The following is a 21,007-nucleotide window of genomic DNA, read 5'->3' on the forward strand; positions in this document are numbered from 1 at the left end:
CAGCACACTTGGCTCTGTGAACTTTGAGTAACTCCACAGTACTTACTTTCCCAAACGGCTCACCATGGCAACAGACATTCGGAGATGTCGGTTTACGAAGAGGCCTTGACAGCGACTTTCAGTAGGATGAGGAGGGAACTGGCGTGCCTTAAAAGCGAAGGAATGACACCAAGTTGTCGGATACACATTAAACAGATTTAATTTCACATCAATCTCAAAAGATCAGTCAGGAGGTGTGATTTGAGGCTTACAAGAGCGAGAACCAAAAGCAATACACGTTGTTTACTTGGCTTTCAACTACTCCCAACACACACACCAGGAGTATTATTTTGCAACTGCGGCTATAAGTAAATAGTGTCCCCCTTGACAACTGAGAATCACACTACCCATCCCGTAACCCATTCTGCCCCACTGGGAAATCCGCTGGCCAGGGTCTTCCTGCTGGAAGTTACTGGAACAGCTTTGCAGCCCTGGCAGCACAGAGCAGATCCTCTGGCAGAGAAAAGTAGCAACACTCCATGCAGAGACTCATAAACTCCACTTTATTTCCCACAGTCGTTACATTTCGATACCAGGAAATTCCCATACAACACATTCAGTATATACATTTGGCAAAGAGGAACTATACGGATCAGCCTGATTAGTGCATATATGGGGGGGGGGGGGGGGGGGCACGAGGAGGCCAATCCCATCCCCGCAAGATGGCAGACACACAGGGGTGCAGCTGGGCTTACACCCCACCTCTCCCGTGGCCGCCAGGGAGCCATTCTGCCGTCTCGGGTCCCTGCCAACACCACAAGTCCGGTAGCTTCCGAGAGGACGACAAACTGCATAAATCACCAAACATGCTGTATCTTCCGTGAGCGTGTTAAGGTTCAGGAGCATTTTTCTAGTTCCAATTCTAAACTCATTGACACTTAATCGCAGCCTCATGTTCCAGCGATTTCCCAAAGGCTCCAAGCTTCTGCTCCATCTCAGCGTCGTCACTCCCGCTGATTTCAGGGCTTGGTGAGCAGGGCCCCATTCGCCCCCGTGTCGTTCGGGAAGGAAACTTGAAAAATATCCTGCTGAACAGAAGTGGGTCATTGATGTTTGCAACTCATCGGCCCAAGAGAGGGAGCCACACTGTCCTACTGGCCTCTGAGGTACCTTCCTAGCACTGGGGTATCTGAATATAAGTGGCTGTACCATAACAAAAAAAGCACATAAACTTAGTGAGAGAAGAAGGGGAGTCTCAGCGCCTTGGATGATACGGGTAAAGGGAATCCAGGCTGCTCACAAAGCTCTCTTAGGACAGGAACCAGTTTTACATGCCAGCAGTCTTACACAATTATCAGCCAGTCGACGGACTATCCTTTTGTCCACAGAGAGCCTCGGGTCTCTTGAGAGAAATGGTACAGCAGCTTAAACACAGGGATGCAGAGAAATCAGCTCACCTCTGCGAACTCTACAGTAGGTGTCGTTTATCACTGCCAGTGTCGCACGGGCCACTGAGCACATGACCCAGTGCGCGACACGGCGTGCTGGCAGAACTGGACAGCAATTACTAGTGTTGATCATGTCCAAAAGTGTCTGTGTGGGTAAAATCCAGTGCTCAGCTACATTATGATATGTACGCAGAAGAACGGGCATGATGAAATAAACTACCTATGCACTTTCTGACTTGCCACCATGCAAAATAATGCAGGGATTCTGTAATTAAATGGTAAAGTGGTAAAACATGAAGCCAGAATTGTACACTGCGACTGGGTCTTTACTTTGGATGAGAGGAAGGTCAAATTATTGTATTCAGACCTGGATGAAAAGGATCAGTGGGAATTACCCACAATGCACTGCAGCTGTACCATAAGTATGTCAGGGCAAGCTCTGGAAAAGATTAATCCAACTGCAGCTCACAAACTAACCACGGCTACCTCGCCTAATCGTGCTTAAGTGGTGTTTGATTAGCTTCAGGCGAAATCATTTTCAGTAAAACTTTTTTGAAATATGAGTTGGGAATGGAGATCTATACCTTGTGACCTCACTGCACATATTGATTCATAGGTGGGTGAATAAAATTGATCGCTTTTTCCTGAGGTAGATAATGCATGTTTGATCCACTCTAATTTCAAGCAATCGCAGGTTGGAGAATTCAACGGTAATTTCACTCTTCGAGACGGGTCCATCACTCTTAAACAAAAGAAGAAGAGAAGAATCACAGAGGAGGCATGTTTCATCTGGGATGGTTGGCAGGGAGGGACTGGAGGGGCAGGACCTGCAGAGGACGCCGTCACCAACCCGGCTGCAGGGCTACAGCTGCGCAGCTGGAGTTTGCCGGATAGCAGCAGGGTAGTGATCTGCGCCAAATGCAGAGAGCTGGCAGGTCAGAGGGGGACGTGTCTGCACATCTCCCAGGCTTCACAGAGCATCTCCGACACCACATTCAGTGAAGGATCCCAGTCCTTCAGGATTACAGCTTCTGAACACAATTTTACATCACAATACAATCAATTTACAATTAACTTATATATCAATATTTCAGGCAAAGTCTGTCAATAATAATGTGCACTGAGGATAGAAACCATCTGAAATATACTCTCTGGTATCTGCTTTCCACTGAGATTTAAACGCCCCTCCCACAAACCCCCTCTTCTGACAGACGTAGATGCTTCCTTTTTAAGGACCACGTGGAGTAACGACCGTACAGGTACAAATGACACATTTAATTGCATATAAACCTAAACAACAAGGAGTAGCTAAGTTCACATCGTCGGTTTCTGTTTAGTTTTCCATGATTTATATAGCTGGACTTCTTGCAAAATAAACATTTCTTGATGGTGTTGATCTCTGGGGGTGTTCATCTACTTAGCTGGTGATGATAGTCTCACCCCCCCCCCCCCCCCCAAGGGGGTCAGAGAAAGAACATGTGGCAATGTCATAAAGGGTGGGGGGGAAGGGCGACATCTCACACAAAAGCACAGGGACGACCTCATCCTCTGACCTTTGACCCTTCGACCCTCACAAGCTGCCTGTTAATCCACACCTGGGTAGCCAGCGACCGAGTGGGCGCTACAGCGTCCTGATGGCCACGGGGTACAGCAGGGACATGTGCTCGGCGCCTTTGATGGGAAGCTTGCGGCTGGAATAGAAGTGGATGATGTCGGGGACGCTGTCGAAGGGGCCGCCGTTCTGGCCCAGGACGAACTTGTTGTCTTTGGTTCGGGACAGTTTCATGTGCATAAACCCCTGGCTGCTCCTGCCAGAAAAACAGAGGGGTCAGGAAGTTGCTTATCCAGTGCAGGAACGCACCATTTACATGCAACAGGAGTGATGTGAAATGTGAAATGGGTTAGGTGCCCCTGCAACCTGGGGGAAGACCTGCCCCCCCAGCCCCGCCCCCAGCGGACACCCCCCGGCTTATCTACCCGCCACGCCACCACATCACAGCGACAGCCCTGCGAGTACAAAGACGAGGGTGCAACTTGTAATTGTGCCCAAGATAATGTCCACCTCAGGCATGCTCTGGGTGGGACGGCAGGCAGGTCATGTGACACGAAGAAACCAAAAATACACGGGCGGGGAAAGGTAGCTGGGAGGAAGCATAGCAGAGCAAGCTTTTCACCTGCCTCCGCCCCTTTTAATGCTACGGTTCTCAGTCCCCCTCCTCAGCCAATCAAAAGTGTGCACAGTGCTGAGAACTCGCACTGCCACTGGATGCCTGTCAAATGCTTTAAAAATTGTTGTCGGTATCAGGTTTCAGGCTCCTAATCCTGGTGCCGTTTCACTCTTGACATCCTTCAGTATCCAAGGTGGATGCCAAACCTGGAGCTAAAACAGGCATGTGTACCATTCTGCGGCAAATCTACATCCATCCCAGGCATGAGAGCAAACTGCCGTCACCAACAGGTAAATCTGCGAGCTGGACTGGCCAGCTGGCACACATCTGAGAGGACAAATGGCCACTTCCTGACAGGCAGATCAGTGCCGTGATTGGGCAGAGTGAGTGGACCGCCGCAGCCCGAATCCAGCAGTCTTAATGGATGTCTGAAGAGTTGTGTGGTAATTACAGGCGAGAAATAAATCCTGCTGAGATATTCCTACAATACTTATGGGCTGTCTGAAATGGCCGTATTTTTTACTTTTAATACCATTAGACAGGCTTCAAATCCCCGCTAATTACTGTGTTTAAGTTCTGGAATCAGTCCGTGTGCATCTCGTTCCCGCTGTCAGCAGAGCTGCCTTCACACACTGATTTTTCTTCCCATTTACAGGAGCGGGGCTCCATTCCACAAGCTCCTTTTCATGGCCCCTTCTTTTCATTTTGCCGTTGTCAAACCGCACTTGAGTGTCATGTAATCCCTGATCAAACCCCCTTGCGTCGAAAGGCCTCCAGTAAACAAGTGAAGAATGATGGGTACAAATTAAAACCCGTACGAGCGCTAATGATGTTCTCAGTAGGGTATGACTGGTATGTTTGTGTTATCGCCCTGCATTCCTCGACATCCTCTGTACAACATGTCATCTTAGCCATTCTGGAAGAGAGAGGTTAAGCTCAGGGTTAAGCTCAGGGTTAAGCTCGCTTCCTGTCTCCAGGTTCCACGGGCTGGAGAACATGACCATGCTAGGGTCCTCAGATAGGGCTCCCAGCTCAGTGCCTGTTAATAAGTTTGTCACTGTCACAAAGAGGCATTAAAACAGACAGCTGATAGAGGCTTTTGACATTTTATCATAGCTGCCAACTTGTCATCTAAAAGAAGAGAATTTACCAAAGAGGACAGTTGGCAGATTTCACTATAAATAGGAGCATGAATGTGTATCTCTGATGTGCGAGTCCTGATGATTTACCTACTTTTCATAAATTAAAGAAACCTGAAAATACTTACAGCAGCAACACTTTTGTTACAAAGGCAGGGGAGCATAAATAACGGTTTTGCAGCTATAAAAATAAAGGCTGTCAGTGGACCTGTGAGACCTGGTGACTATCTGACAGCTTATATAATGAGCGAGTTTCCCTCATGAACTGCCCGGGGCAGAACAGCGTATCAGCAGCTGAGCCTACAGTGTTGCGGCGCACATTCCTCCAGTATACTCCATGCCATTATGGGATGCAGGCTCACTGAACTCTTTAAGGCCTGGGGCGTCCAGTAAGGCCGGCCAAAATGTCATCGCATTTCATGTGACACCAGAGCTGACCCTGCTGTCTGAGGTCCCTGGCTATGGGAAGTGATGCGGGCTGACAGACAACAGGGTCAGCCTCCGCTAATCAGGCCATTCCTCACACCACAACAGCCAGGATGCACCAGGGAACGATGACAAATGGCCATTTTTATGCCCCCTTCTCTTCTCCCATGATGCAGAGGATTAATGGCAAAGGATGACGTGGGGGGGGGGGGGGGCACGGACAGGGACGGCCCCCACCCCACTACCCTAACCTGCTGTCACCAGACCCACCCCTGGCCAGCTTCCTGACTCGCTCCCCTCCCTGACAGCTGTCCGGGTTGAAGGCCGCGGCTGAGGGCTCGCTCATCGAGACGCTCCCATCTGTCAAACTGCCCCTCCTTGTCAGACATCACCTCACCAAGCACTCAGGCTCGCAGAGCTGCCTTCCCCACAGAGAGAACCGTGACACGTACAGCCGCCCTGCCCTTATTGGCCGGGAAGGTGGAGCCAGCACCCGGGCTGGTCATGTGACCAGGAGAGGGCCTTACTTGAGGGAGAGGGAGAAGTCGTTCTTGCTGGTCTCGCTGTTCCTGACCAGGTAGCTGGACTCCTTGCACAGCCTCAGCAGGGACTCGGCGTCGATCCGGCTGATGGCCCCGTGGTACCAGCTGTGGGATTCGGAGCGCATGAACATCAAAGGGAAAGGTAAAGCTCCCAGGGCTCCCAGTGCATAGCAGCATGTACAGCCCAGCACGGCGCCCAAGCAAACATCACATAAACCAATAACCACCCACTGGGCAACGTGATCTGAGAATGAATGAGTGCGGGGGTGTACTCACAACTGTCTCTCCAGGGGCATGGAGGGGTCGATACGCTCGCCGAGGATGGGGGGGCACTGGTCCAGCGAGCCCAGCTTGGTGTTCACCAGGCAGCCGCTGGAGTGTCTCTGCAGAGGACGCACCTTGGTGTCCTTGCTGGGGGATGGCTGGGGCTTCTCCACACTGTCAAACTGCACTGTAGAGGAGGAGTGAGGCAGGCCGGGTTTGCAAGGAAGTACTGGCCCGCAGCGCATCACTGCGAGACGCCTTTAACCAGCCGTGTATTCCAGGGAGCGGGGCACATTTACAGGGATCTGCAGTGATACCGCTTACGAAATAAGGGGTTCAGCCTTAAACGACTGTGAATGAAATGAATGTAGCTGTGAAATGTGAAACGCCCCCCCCCCCCCCCAGCAGCACAGATGGCCACACTGGCAGCAGGCAGTGCCCCCTGTACTCCCCGGGGTCCTGGCGTTTGGAATGCAGGCTGGGTCGCGATCACGAGTAATGCAGGGCCGCACAAAATGACCATGATGTCATCGCGTCTCAGACTTCTGAGCAAGAGGCAGAACCACCTCAGCCATTGTTATCAGCTGTACCAGTTGAGTGAGCAAGCAGAGACACCACAGGGTGGGATAATCCTGGGGGGAGGGGGGGGGGGCAGGAGACTACCGGGCCCCTGGGCAGAACTTGATTTTGGAGGCCCCCCAACAAGGAAAACCGATTATCATTTCACTTTGTCTGCAAGGCCGGTAATTTGAGAAGCAGGAGAAAAGATCCTCGCCCATGGAGACTCTATGGGGACAGCTCGTTGTGAGTGGTGTGCTGTACATCACTCCGTACAGTAGGTGGCAGCAGTATGTGCACTGGTGTCCCATGGTAATAATGAAGAGGCGGCAAGTGACAGGAATCATAGCAGTAACTGTGGATGGAGGTGTAGAGGAAATCTGGAAACCTCAGAAACCTCAGGTATGTTTAGTGATTTTCATTAGGTTATTTATAGTGCTGTTATAAATTATACATTTTTAGGTCAGTTAGGTCAGATTAGAGGCAGGAAGAAGTACTGTGAGAGACAGGCCTTGATGGCCTTTATTTTGAAATCCCACTGGAACCACCATTGCAAGAGAGCCACGGTAAGAGAGCCACTGCGAGGGACCCACTGCAAGAGAGCAATGGTGAGAGAGCCACGGTCAGAGAGCCACTGCAGGAGAACTGCTGTGAGGGAGCCACTGTGAGAGAGCCACTGTGAAGGAGCCACTGCGAGAGAGCCCCCCGTTTTCTAGCTGCATACTCTTAAGTAATTTGGGCTTTGAGCAACTGTCTATTCTGCCTATATCTAGTGCTGACCATGTATATAATATAATTTTCTTCATGACACTGGCTGGGCCCCCTAGTGCCAATCGAGCCCTCGGCAGCAGGATCCGGCCCTGGGTGCTGACAGAGTGAATGGCACAGGCCTGGGCTGCACTGACTCAAAGCCACATAAGCTCTTCTGTATCCATGACTACAGTTTGACCATAAGAGGACCACAGGCCTGATCTTATTGATCACCTGACCAAACGTGAGCATAGCAGCTTCCCTTTACCAGCTGTGCTGTGCGTGAGGGCAAGCCGGCTTTTAGGACTAACAGTGGCACACCGGATTTTCATGGGTTTTCATGCAGCCCGGCCCCTGCTCTGCTCCGCACTTTAATGGAGCACTGCATTCAGAGTCCTTCACTGCGCTCGCTCAGCAGAGCCATTACAGACATGCCCTCCAATCAAAGCGCATCCATTCAGGGCCGAGCTCATGGACCTCGCCGATTTCTCTGACAGTCAGAATAAAGCCAGTCCTCAGCACAACCATCCCAGGGTGTTTTTTTTTTTTGATTGAGCGAAAACGGCGTGTCGATTCATGAGTAAACAACTGCAGGGAAACTTACAGGAACTGTAACTGAGAAATTGCTAACTTCAGATAGAATGTTCAGGGAGCTGTGCGTGTAAGGTGACGCAGAGTAAACGCTGGCAGGTGCGGTTTTCAAAGAGGCCTTTCCGGGCTCCAATCTGCTGCTGGATGTGCATGAAGCTCACGGCTGGGTAACGGGATGCTCAGCGCTGAGGGAGACGCTTCTCTTTAGTGCTGCCGCGCGGGGAAATCGACGGACATCAAGCCAAATGTTTCACGGCTGTGAAGGAGAGTAGGGTCAGTCAACCGTGTTTCAGAGCTTAACTTAATGAAATGCAGAAGTCTGGACCTAAAAATTCGACTGAGTCCTTATTGGCTTGTGTTTGACGCGCTTCTATACACTCGCCGACAGAACCCCTGCGGTTCAGGCCATCCTGCTCGTACCCCAGACCCTCAGCTCGTCACCACAGGGCCCTTTTCCCCTCATCTTACTAAATAAAATTTAATGATGCAAATCTCTCAGAGTTCCTTTTCAATTGCTTGGCAGTTTACAACAAGAGACTGTAGCAGATTAATTTCAGTAATGATAATAATAACCCTAGGTTTAATGTACTCTAATGTATAATGTATTCAGGAGTCCACATGTATTCATACGGTAGATTAAAAATATTGTTCAATTTGACTGTTTTTACTGCTTAAATGAGCAATAACTTCAGGATCCATGCTCTTTACAGTTTTTCCACCTTTTGAAATGTTCCGGCGATTGTGCTGCAGAAATGCAAAAACAGAGACGTCACTTAATTACAGTGTTTTGTACAAAGGGAGAGGAATGTCGTCATTTGGGAGAACAGGTAGCTGTACTGGGTAGGGAGGTCTGAGAATGGCGGATTCCAGCTGATGACCCTGCAGCTGACCTGAAAAGTGCAGTGCTGGAGGTGCGACAAGATTCCAAGCAGGGAGAAGGTCACTGTACGATATGCCCATTAGGAAACAATGGAATGTGCCGGATCATTTGGGGAGGCAGACAGGTGATTCTCAGTAGGAAACGAGGGAATGTACAGAGGAAGGAGGAAAATGGATCTCCCTGAATTTACAAAAAAATGTTGGAATGAGGAAGCCTGTCTGTTTGAAAACAGAGAACCCTTTTTGATGGCTCAGGAACTTACATCTGTTACCAATCATATATATGCCACATATTTTCCTGCCCTACTATGGCAAATGAAGCTGACACACTTTGTCCAAGCTGCGGTCTTTGTGGTTTCCAGTGACAGCCTCAGAGTAGGATTGACCCTGCGGATTATGAGCCATGTCAGCAGCACTGGAGTTTGAGGATGACCGTTTCGAAAGGGATGTGCAATGCCACTGAGACCACATCTCCCATGAGGATTCTCAGAAAAGCTGTCCGTTCAGCTGGCCAGACGGCACTGGAATGGCACCAGTGAAACTGCACCATCACTGCTGTTTAACTAGTGAGCAGGAGAGCTGAGCAGCGCAGCACACAATGGCCGAACTGGATTTCTGGATGTAATGTCACAGCATTCCGCTAATTAGCCCTTAATTTATCCTGTTTGTGCAGGGGTGTGTAGATATTTATCAACACGCAAGCAGAATGAGAGTACAGGTAATTTACACTGGTAATTATCTTTCCTAAACACAGCTAATTATAATTAATATCCCTTGTTCCATTGACTTTGGTTCAAGCTACGCATGGCTTCCAGGAACCAGAGAAATGGCGCAGTACTGTAGCTTAGCAGAGTCAGCCAGGCCTGTATCTTCACAGCTTAGCTGGGGGAGGGATGAACTTACTAAGTTCTCCTATTGCTGAAGACCCAGGCGTGCGGGGGCTTTAATATTGGCACTGCAAATCCATCACACTGAATTCATACAACAAAACAAAGAGCCATTCTTGAATTTTTTAACCCCTGCAGCAGCACTGAGTAAGAAGGGGGTGGATGGGTGGCTTGGAGTAAAGAGAAATCACATGGCAGAGGGATGGGGGGGTCAGCAGTGTGACGGGGGAGGGACACGCAGGGAGGGGGATTAGACACACCCACCATGACGGTGCTGATCGCCAGCGGTGTGTCCTGGCGGGGCGGAATCCTCCACACCCTCGGCCAGTGGGGCGGCGCTGTTGAGCTGCCCCACTGGAGGAGGCCAGGGCAGGTCCTTGATCACTTTAATCTCGACTGCAGTCCACACACAGTGAGTGAGAGAGAGAGAGAGAGAGAGAGAGACGAGGGGGGGACAGGGCAGGGGGAGAAGGGGGAAGAGAAGAAAGAGGAGTAAGAATCCAGGGAAAGAGCAAAATCGACAGCAGAGGAGTGCTATGAAAAGCAGGCGGGCCGAGGGGCTGAAATAAGAAGAGTTAGAATGACTGACCCTGATGACCTCACACCAAGAATGCTGAGACATGGGCAGAGTGCTAAGGGCCTAGGCGTACCCACGCAAGAAGAGTTAGAATAGAACCCTAACCCTAACCCTCATCAACGACGAGGTGATACAGCCCACGGATGCTAATAGCACAAGGCTAACTAAAAACAGGGGGTGAAATGTGAGGCCTCTGGCAATGTGGAGGAACCAAGAAAAAGAGCGTCAGTCTGAGGGGCCTGCGGGGGGCGCTGTAGGGGGTGCCTTCAGAGGTCACTCCTCAGCAGGGATGACTCAGAGCCAAGGTCCAATTCCAAAGCAGCACCAAGCAGTGCTTTTGGAGAGAGACCAGGCTTACGGCCATAATCATACAGACCCACCCACCCCTCCAACCCTGGGGCCACACAGCCCAGCTTGACACTGAGGTGACCTGTCACTTCACATTTCCAAACTGGACCAAACCGGATTCCAGTAGCGGCCATCCTACCTACCCTGCTGTGAGGCCCCGTCAGCCCGGGGGGGGGGGAGGGTACCTGTCCATATTGCACAGCCATTAAACAAGGTGCAAAGCCTGGCAGTGATACTGTAAGCAGGTTCCACATCCCCAGTGGACGTCCAGAATCACGCCCCCCTGCTGAGTGCTTCACTCTGAATATCTGGGCTTTAGCCGCCAAGTGCCACAGACAGCAGAGGCTAGAAACAGACGCCGATTCTTCGTATGTGGACAAAAGAACTCGCCGTGTTTCAGGACGATAGTGCTCAGCTTAAGGTGGACGCTTGGTCTCCCTCAGGAAGTAAATTTAATCACTGCAGGGATCTGCAAAAACAACAGAGCTGAATGTGTTCATAGGACCCGACACGGTCGGCCGCGGCATCTTCCGGAAACCGGAGTGATTCAGTGGCACGGATGTGGTGTTTTGCCGGGGAGCTGTCAGAGCAAAGCCATTTGTTAACTTTTTATTCTAAAAAATGTCACTAGCTTTTGTTTTTAATTAGCCAAACCAATTTAAGACCTCCTGGATGTACGCTCAACAAAAGGGCCAATTAGGGGCATAGACTAGGGGCTGATGTGTGTTACTGTGGGGAGAGCAACCTGGGGGGTGGAGGGGGGGGGCACAGGGAGTATGTTTGGGGCCAAATCCCACCCTCCAGTTCTACTGCCATATTCCCTGCTACACCTGGGAAAAGAGTCTAATATAATCATCTTGAAAATAAATTTTATTTAAGCATTTAATTGGATGCTGCTTAATGTCCCTGGATCAGGGCAGGCGCAGATGTCCCCCCCTTCATAGCGAGGGGGAGGGCGCCTCGTGTCGAAGTGCTCGGCAACTCAGCAGCTTGTGGGACGTATACATGCAAAGAAGCAGGAGCCCCTGTACAGTACAGCCCCTCGCTTCTGAAAGGGACCGGGAACCCCGGCAGGACGGGAGCCCCTGTACAGTACAGCCCCGCCCACATCATGCAGGGTCACAGGGCACCGGTCCATCGCTGGCCCTTCATTTCATTTCACAGTAAGTGCAACTGGCTCAATAACTGCACACATTCTGCTCACAATGTGTCAATAAACTCTTCACCTATTCAAGCAGAAGGGCAGCGAGCCGTGTACCGGTCCGGGACCCTAACGAGGTCAGCAGACAGGGGTACGCCCCCTCCCACGTACTAACCCCCCCCCCCCCCCCCGCCCAGTGCTTGGTGCATTTCGACCCCCCCGCTCCTTCTGCTTACTAGCTGCACAGCTCATTACAGAGCCAGGCTAAAGCCCCGCTGGCCTAGTTAGCTTCATTAAGACATCGATTACGGGTCAATACCCGCACGCTGCAGTGCCTGCACAGCACTCCCGTCTGTGAAGTGTGTCGCTTTCACACCAATGGTAAATTATTTGTCCCCCCCAGGGAGTCCCCGGACAGCTCAGGGTCCCCCCCACTTTCAGCCACACAGAGAGCGGCGTGATCATGAAGTCCTAACTGCCTCAATGTTCATTATGCACTGAACTTCCTCCTGAACTTCAGATGATTTTAGATAAAGTCTCTGATGCTAAACAATAAAGGATATAAATGCGACTCTGGGGGAAAAAGGCAAAACTGATTAGTGTCCAGCAGCACATCCTCCAGTCAGACTGGCACACAGTCGACTGTCCCGCATCATAACTTTCCCCATCAAGGAATCAATATATCGTGGGATTTGATATGAGAAATGAAATGGGAATTTTCTGGGGTTTTTTGGGTGTTTAGCTAAAGCTACAGACCACGAACATAAATGCATAGAATATACACACAGTGGTGGTTTGGAGGATGCCATGCAGATTACAGCAGCCTGTCACGCGATATCTCGCAATGACCTTGCAGTGATCTTTGTATCTGATGCTTCTTGAATCTTTTCGCTTCACTGGCCAAGGGGATCAAAAAAAATATACGAGGTTTTTCCAGATTGCCTGCGTCCATGGCCGCCGCGACGTGGAAGGGTCAACTGCATTTTGACACACCTTGAGTCTAGGATCACCGGGAGTCAGTGTGCAGTAATTCAGCAGCGTGTGAAAACGCCGAAACGTGAGCTGAAACGCTTAACGTACGAATACACACATGCTGTTATTTTTGCCTTTCTCAAGACTTCCGTCATACTTCTGCTGTTTAGGGTTTATCGTCTCTTTCAGGACAAAGCACAGCGAGACACACACTCTCACGCACACACACACACACACACTCTCACACACACACACACACACACACACACACACACACACGGACAGGGAAGTGGAGGTGGGGGTGACAGCGCCAGCCTGGCCTGGCCCGTTGGCCTCGGTACCTGACAGCGACTTAGTGGTGATGTCTTCCTCGTTCCGCCTGGGGCCTCTGGCGCCATCTACAGTGCCCGCGAAGCTAATGCAGTCATAACAAAGCAGGGCTGCTCGAGCGGCAAGACAAGAAACAAGAAGAGAAACCTTTCAAAGATCCCAGATGCTACTGGGGCTGCTGCCAAAGGCCGGTTCCTGGGCCGGTTCTCCCAAACAGCCCTGCTCGGTTATAGCCCAGTTAGCCAGGTGCTGCTCACACACATACACGCATATCCTGATGGCAAGTGACAAAACCTTGTTCCCACCCTTCAGAGGGCAGCATGATTATGGGGGTATTTTGGTGGAAACAAGCTGAAGACGACAACTAGTGGTTAGAGATGCATCAGGAATCATTGATGCATTCCTGCTGCGGGGACCCCCAAGCCACGTCGAGGCACCGTACCTGCGAAGGCCTTGGAGATGCGCTCCCTCTTCCACTCCCAGGGTTGGTCATACTCATCCGGGGGCCTCTCGTCGTCCCGAGGCAGCCTGCTCTCCCGGAGGCACAGGCCGTGCTCTGCATCCAGATGGGTGCCGTTCTCCGCCGGCTCGTACGGCGTGTCGTACAGGGGCAGCTGTCGCAGGGGGCCGTCCTTGGAGCCCCTTCCCCCTCGGATCTCTGTCAGGAGGGCAGAGGGAAGGATGCTGAAGTGTGACCCCTCAAGACACAGTGCCACGGCAAACAAACTGCCTCTCGGCTGAAGGGTGCCGAATGGTGAGGGTGGGGTACAGCCGGACCTGTGTGACCCCGGGGTGAAGGATGCCCTCTGTGACAGCCCCCCCCCCACCCCCCGCAGCCCCTGCTTGTTTACTAAGAGTTGTGGGAATCGTGTGATTCACTCAGTGCATTACAAACATGTTATGTATAGAGACTGAGGTATTTGTGCAGTGGGGCAATAAAAAAAATGTAATTACCACAAACAACAGTACAGTGCAATGTGCTCTGAGGAAGGCCAATGTGGCTCCCATGACGATGCGTGGGAGGAGCTTACGGCAGGCCTGCATGATGAGAGGCAAGAAGATACTGGGCCCACAGAGTCTGATACCTGACAGCAGGCCTGCATGATATGAGGTGAGAAGATACTGGGCCCACAGAGCCTGATACCTGACAGCAGGCCTGCGTGATGAGAGGTGAGAAGATGCAGGGCCCACAGAGCCTGATACCCGACTCCCTGCAAACCAACCCAGTCCTGTGTGCTCTGGGCTATAGAAGGTCCAGCTGAACTCTAGCATGCCATACCTGCGACCCCCACCCCCATCAAGCCATAAAGCTAGGCCTCCCCTTCATGGTTGCACAGGAATGCTCTCCTGCTTGTTTGGGGGTGTTGGGATTGACCAGGGTGCCAACCATTGGCCCTTAACTTGGCTGAGGGCTCCTCTTCGGCGAAGAGTGGTCACGCTCCACTACCAGGGGTTGTCATGGCGACAGGACCTCCAGAAGTCGAACCTCATTAGTGCGGTTGCCTCCCAGAGACGAGTTATGAGGTGTCTGACGTTTCTGTAGGACTTTTGGATGGGTGCGTGCAGTGGTCGATTTGCGATCGACCTGAGTGAAGTCAACCCAGGAGGGCGTTTAAGCTACACGTGCACAGGAGATCACCGGGACTGCTTAGGCAGCGGAGACTAGCCACTCAGACCACGGCACCTCCTCATCGCTGTCTCACAGCACAGGTCTGCACTGTCGGACACCCACCCGGGAGCCTCGACTAGTGATGAATCAGCGGTAAGCAGTAATAAGCTCCCTGCGAGCCACCCTGTCAGGTCACTGGATACGAGAAGCAGGGCACGGACTGGAGCGACTGGGGCAAAGCAAGAAAAAGAAGAAAGAGAAAGAAAAATCTGATGGAAAGACGTGGGACCTCAGTGGGAGGCGACAGAAATGTAGTGCCGGTAATCAACTGGGGCCAAGCAAGTCCACCGAGGGGGAGCAAACTTCAGAAGTTAAGTAATTAAACAGGAACAGAAGCCCGGCTTTGGATGTCTGTAGCCTCAGGGCCTCTTCAGGACTAATATGCTCTAAATAATTCATGCAAAAAAATAGCAGGAGTAAATCAGCCCTGTGCAGGCAGCAGCTCTGGCGTGAGGAGAGCCAACGGTTGGATGTGATGCTGAAGAGCTCTCCTTAATAATGAGGAGAGCGGCTTTTAAGTGACTTATTTAATAACATACACACGTTTTTATATGCCTTGTAAAATCCTGCTCATGTCGGTGGGGGGGGGGTGCTGGGGGTAGACATTTAAATGTCCCTGGAACTGTAGCTGGTGCATACTGTGCAATTTTGGGGAGATCATCGTTACCCTGAATTTCCCAGTCTGTGATGTATGAAGAGCCTTAACAAGGCCTGTTCATGACCTCTATACTGCCCCACGAAGGCCAAACACAGCAACTGCATATTTTAATCAAAATGAAATGTTAGTTCAAATGTGCTTGGATTAAAAGAAAAAACTAGGATTTCCGGGTCTACTACACATCCGGGTGGATGGCCAAAAACCCAGCCGCTCTCCTCCTCAGTTTCACTGTCAGTGAATTTACGCTTTCGCCTTTGAAGAGCAGTATAGGCTTGGGGACATTAATGCCACAGCTGCATTTCTTTGCAGCCCAGATTTGTCTATGTGCTTCTCATTTTCACCGCGTTCCTGTAATAGCATCAGTTTCCGTATCGTGCCGTGCCATCCATAGCGCCACCTCACATCATCACCAGCTACAATATCACCTTTCACCATCTGAGATGCGAGAAGAGGAAGCTGAGAGTGCGCGGGCGGGGCTGATTGAGGTGAGGGGTGAAAATGCCCAGTGCTTTTTCTCCTTTTTTTTACGAAGTGTGATTAGAGATGCCCGAAAGCCCAGGTAATACGAAACTGCCAACGTGACTGTTTCAATTTACCTCCAGAAGGCAGTGAAGGCAATAGAATGACTAAAGCGTTTCTACGGTTTCCTGCAGTCAGTTTAGATGAAGATTACCTGCAATGTTCAGTCAACAGCTAAGAGAAATCAATAAAGCAATCTGGTTATAAAATGCATTTTCCTCTTACGTCCAGCATCAGCTGGGTAAACAGCAGCATCTCCGCGTGTCATACCTACAACATGAAGCATTTCTAACCCCGTCAGCAGCTCTGTGCCGTCTCTTCGTAAAGTAGGTCACGGGACACAATAAACAATTTCACAATTTCGGCATGGACTGCAACCTTTTCAGGGGGAGATCAAACAAGTGATATTTCAGCACGTAAGTCACACCGGCACTGATCCAGGAGAATTCTGCCGTGACCAGCCCACTGTCTCTCTATGGATTACCCACACGGTCAGGAAGGCGTGCCTCAGTGCCTGAATGTGTGAGTGAAGCTAGTGGGAGAGACCTCTGCAGCCCTGAGAGTTTGGGACTGAAAGGTGGCAGGCGGGAAGAGGTCAGAGGTCACAGAGCTAAGCCCGCCGAGCGCGAGAGACTCCCCCGTCACCGGATTTATGGAATTCTCCTTAATGCCGCTTTATCTCTGGCACCTCACGCGCCTAAAGCCTACTATCAAGCCCACGCACACGCCGGGCTTAGAGCCATCGCAGCCGGCTGGCCCCGTTCAGCCCAGCCTGACAGCCAGCGGCACCAGCCTCGTGACCCAAGTCCTGGGGGCCATCGAGAGAGCAGAGAGCGGGGGGGAGGACAGGGGTCCCCGAGGGCCCTGTGCAGAGACAGCCACGGTGAGAAGAGCTGAGGACCAAAGGGGGCCCAGCTGGGATTCTAGTGACAAACAAACAAGTGCATTAATCTATGCCCTAAACGCTCCACTTAAAGTCTCACTGTCACCCTCAAGTAAAACGGCCAGTAAAACTGGTCTTTCAATTTCTTGTCTTCACATCTCCATGTCTGCAGTGTTAGCTTGGCATCCTGAAAGCATGATCAGTGATTATGGAGATGCAGCCCAGCAGCCTGTCCATCTCGCTCTGAAGGCTGGCCTGCTGCCAGGGCCCCTCCAGGGGCATCTGCGAGGTACGATGGGCGCTGTGGAGGCCAGAAAGCAAAAGCATAAACAGGGATTTACTTACTAGGCTCACATCAGCCTAAGGCAGCACAAAAATAAAGGGCAGAAATACTGAACAAACGGTGCAAGACAGTTAAATTGGTGGCATTAGAATTTGGTCGAAGCAGTCCCATCACGGGTAAACATCTCACAATTACCTCAATATTATTTCTCAGCCCATCAGACGACTCCTGTCGGGATCAAACCTACCTTTAATTATAACAAGGGTGAACAGGACGACAACTAAAACAAAACCAAGCAAATTTAACCAACCAAATGTAAACAAAAATGACATGAAAGCAGAAGCAACCCTGTATTCATTGGAAGGCTTCATTCAACAGCCAGACTAGTGATCAGTACCATAGAGGCACTTCAGAACAAAACTGAACACATTTGCCGACAGCTACATTCCCCTCACGGTGTAAGATCGAGACACCCGGGTGCGTTTCCACATCGCGGCGCTCCGGATCGTAATCTTGTCACAGTTCTCGCTCTTCGACGGCCATAATCTCCAAATGTCCCAGCATGCAGTTCCCCTCTGGAACCACAGCTCATTCATCTCTAACGACGTTTGGCACCTCGGTGCCCTTGGACCATCGAGGCCCAATCACGCTGTCAGCCTCCGCTATCGCATCCGGACGGGGTGCCAGGGGGGGCTTCCCGTAAGCACAGGAGCAGCGGCACGACAGGCCACGCATCGCCGCTCGGGGGGACACTGGAGGCCAACAGGAGATGTCCCGGCAGCAGCACGATATTTTAGTGTTGGTGAGCCACGGTGGTACTCAGAAGCATTTTTTAATTAACTCAAACACGTGTGACAAGCCACCCCCCTCCCCCCAAATCTCCCCAGTGCACCCAAAGCAAGGCATCAAGCATTGAAATGGCTATGCAGGAGAAGTAACAAATTATGTTAATAACTGCAAAAACGAGCACAATGAAATAATTATATTATAGCTTCTTGACGTCAAAAGAGCTAAAAATCAAGGCAAATGTTAGAAGATGTATTCTGTTAATACCAAGTGGAGTGGAACCAAGGGAAGAGTCTGCATCACATCACAGGGCAGCATGTTACAGCCGGACCGCACGGCCTCCATGCAAATGGCCGTCCTCCCTCTGGCCAAAGCCCAGATAACAGAACTGGATCCAGTACCGACCAAAATGGAAATTAGAGCTCGTTAGCGCTGGTGACGGCTTGTTAATGGACAATAAATGGGGTCTTTCATTTGGAAACTGGCCTCAGCTGCCCATCTGTTGATGGAGAATGGCAGAAGCCAACAGGAAGTGCACAGGGGGACTCCAGACAGAGAGGGACAGCAGCGAGACGGCAGGACCGACTGTCACGGAGAAGGCACTGCGGCAGAGAAACGGCCAGAGGTGAATCCGGGCCCGTAGCAAAAGTCAGCGGTGCTGCGGGGGAATGAGTGCACTTCTGGCACCAAAGCATGTTATTCTGTGAGAGGGGAAAATAGAGAGGAATTCTGTTAAAAGGATTCAGAAATATGCATTTAACCTTAATCATCCCTCCTTTAAACGTCCTGACTATGCTGTAAGTGGCTCGCACACAGCAGCGCTTAGAAGATTCATAGCCCGACCCTGGGCTATTCCGCTCTGGTCCTGAGAGGCTTTTGGTCCGGCACCAAAAACTGAAATGGGTCAGGCCATTCCAGGGAATCGGGAACTGCATTAGCCAGCAGGGAACGAGGTCTCCAAACAGGCAATCTGCGCTCAGAGAAGGTGACGTTTGAAAGGCACCTGTCGGGGCTCAACTGAACAGATGGGGGTACCAGAAGATCAGTCGATGCCTTGGGACAGAAAGAACATGCCACCTCCCAGCCCAGCACAGCCCAGTCTGGAAATCCAGTTTAAAATATTCCCCACCTTTGGCCACGATTTCTTATACTTCAACTAATATTAAAGTTACTATTTGGCTGAACAGCACCCAGACCTGTTAGAATCATATATCTGAATCATGTCCCCCCTTAGTCTCTTTTGCTCGAGGCTAAACAGATTCAGCTCAGCTAACCTCTCCTCACAAGACATTCCTCTAAGACCAGGAATCATTCATGTAGCCCTACGTTGAACCCTTTGCAAGGCAACAATGTCCTTTTTAAGGTAAGGTGACCAAACCTGCACGCAATATCCGAGGTGGGGTCCTAAAAAGGAATTGTATAATCTTATAACCTCCCTTGACTTAAACTTCACACACCTAGAGATGTAACCCAACATCCTATTGGCCTTCTTAATTGCTTCCCCACATTGCTGAGGGACATGGAAGCATCAACATACACACCGAGGTCTTTCTCATAATCAGCCACCTTTATTCCAGTAGAACTCTTAAAATATCTGTACTTTATATTTCTGCTCCCTGCATGGATTACTTTCATTTGTCTACATTACATTTCATCTGCCAGGTATCAGCCCAATCACTAATTAAATCAAGATCCCCGCTGTAGCCTCTGTGCCGCTAGTTCAGTATCTGCTACACCACCCACCTTGGTGTCATCTGCAAATTTAACTAATTTACTGTATGTATTAGTGTCAATATCATTAATGTAAATTAGGAATAATTGTGGTCCTAAAATTGAACCCTGGGGTACCAGATCAATCACTGAGCAGAGAAAAAGCAACACGAGCGAGGAGCAAGCAGGCGGGGAGAGAAACCTCAAATAACGTTCTTAATTGTGTTTACGTTCTGACCTATCTGGCCGATTAGACAGGTGTATCTGACAGAAAAGGTCAAGGTGCTGTTTGCTGCACTCTAACATAGAGCAGCCACATACTGTAATGGAAAGACGAAAATCAAGATTAAAAGCAATACAAATGTAAGCTTCATCAAGGACCCATTACTCAACATGCCGACAGCCAGGCGTCACGTGATTCAAAATCACATGATCAGTTACAGCAGCAGCTCCAAGCTGATGTAACGATGGTATTTACAAAGCACCTTCAACCTGCAGCCAGCGTTCCACAAACTCTGTGGGAACAGTCTGTGATGTGGATCTGAAGTAAAGATCTGAGGGAGGTTGTGCTTGTGACCCGTGATGATCTCGGGCAGCAGGTGGCCCAGCGTTAAAGCAAATGGACTTTTGATCATAAAGTTGTCAGCGGGAATCCCTAAGGACTTCTGCAGTTGTGATTTACAAACAAGCCACTTTGTCCAGATTGCTCTAATAAACAGCCAGCTATATGAATACACAGATGGCTTAAAAAAAAAAAAAGCACGTGTAATAAATGATCATGTGACTGTGACAGGGCAATCAGGAAGCTCCTACAACTGTCCATTTTCATTAGGTCACAGGGTCCAGAGGCAGTTATCTGACAGGTAACAGAGGGAAAAGTCCCCATGTACTCAGTCAATCACCCTGCCTTTCCCATCACTATGCTCAGAGAGCTCTCGCCCCTAATTATCCAGCCAATCAGAAGATGGATGGGCTCTGTTTGCCCCGCCTTTTCAATCACTATGTTGAGAGAGCTCTCGCCCCTACTTATCCAGCCAATCAGAAGATGGATGGGTTCTGTTGGCCCCGCCTTTCCAATCACTATGTTCAGAGAGCTCTCACCTCTACTTTTCCACGCACTTGCTCTACAAGGAGTCCTAATGGATCCTGGGGCTGTTTCATTATGTGCTGCGTTCAGTGACTTGACTTAGCGCTGCCCTGATTCCGGTTAATCTGCAGCTTTAATCCACAGCTTGACATCTGCTTGAAGCATGGAGGTTAATTCAGGCCATGCCCCAGCCTGGATCTGCTCAGCAGGGGCCTTTCCATCACAGGCACAGGTCCTCAGACATCTCGCTACCCCGTCCTGTACCTGGGGGGGGGGGGGGGGGGGACTCCAGCAGGGGGGCTTGGCCACACCACCACTCCCCAGGCTCACTGTTCTTGTGGTCTCAGTAACAACACCCGTGATGCTGATTTGCTGTGGAATACTGCAGTAATTTGAAATCCTGGCAAAGAAAT

The 21,007-nt window shown here is 50.5% G+C and overlaps 1 protein-coding gene across 5 annotated transcripts in view; it reads right to left on the reverse strand.

Moving 5' to 3' along the window:
* Positions 1-183: 183 nt before the first annotated feature.
* Positions 184-21,007, reverse strand: part of LOC111846747 (SH2 domain-containing adapter protein F-like) — a 51,965-nt gene continuing 31,141 nt past the window's right edge. Inside the window, exons 3-9 of one of the 5 annotated variants that reach the window (XM_023817273.2) lie at positions 13,442-13,657; positions 13,011-13,109; positions 9,896-10,027; positions 5,979-6,153; positions 5,688-5,807; positions 3,023-3,235; positions 184-2,336 (exon numbers count right to left, since the gene is read on the reverse strand). In XM_023817273.2, coding sequence (XP_023673041.2) covers positions 3,049-3,235; positions 5,688-5,807; positions 5,979-6,153; positions 9,896-10,027; positions 13,011-13,109; positions 13,442-13,657 — 929 coding nt within the window. In that variant the 3' untranslated portion in view covers positions 184-2,336; positions 3,023-3,048. Of the gene's footprint in view, positions 3,236-5,687; positions 5,808-5,978; positions 6,154-9,895; positions 10,028-13,010; positions 13,110-13,441; positions 13,658-21,007 lie in introns of all 5 variants that reach the window. The other 4 variants (XM_023817271.2, XM_023817274.2, XM_023817275.2 and 1 more) reach the window with 4 other exon arrangements.

The sequence above is a fragment of the Paramormyrops kingsleyae genome, chromosome 13 (genome assembly GCF_048594095.1).
Source record: "Paramormyrops kingsleyae isolate MSU_618 chromosome 13, PKINGS_0.4, whole genome shotgun sequence".
NCBI lineage: Eukaryota > Metazoa > Chordata > Actinopteri > Osteoglossiformes > Mormyridae > Paramormyrops > Paramormyrops kingsleyae.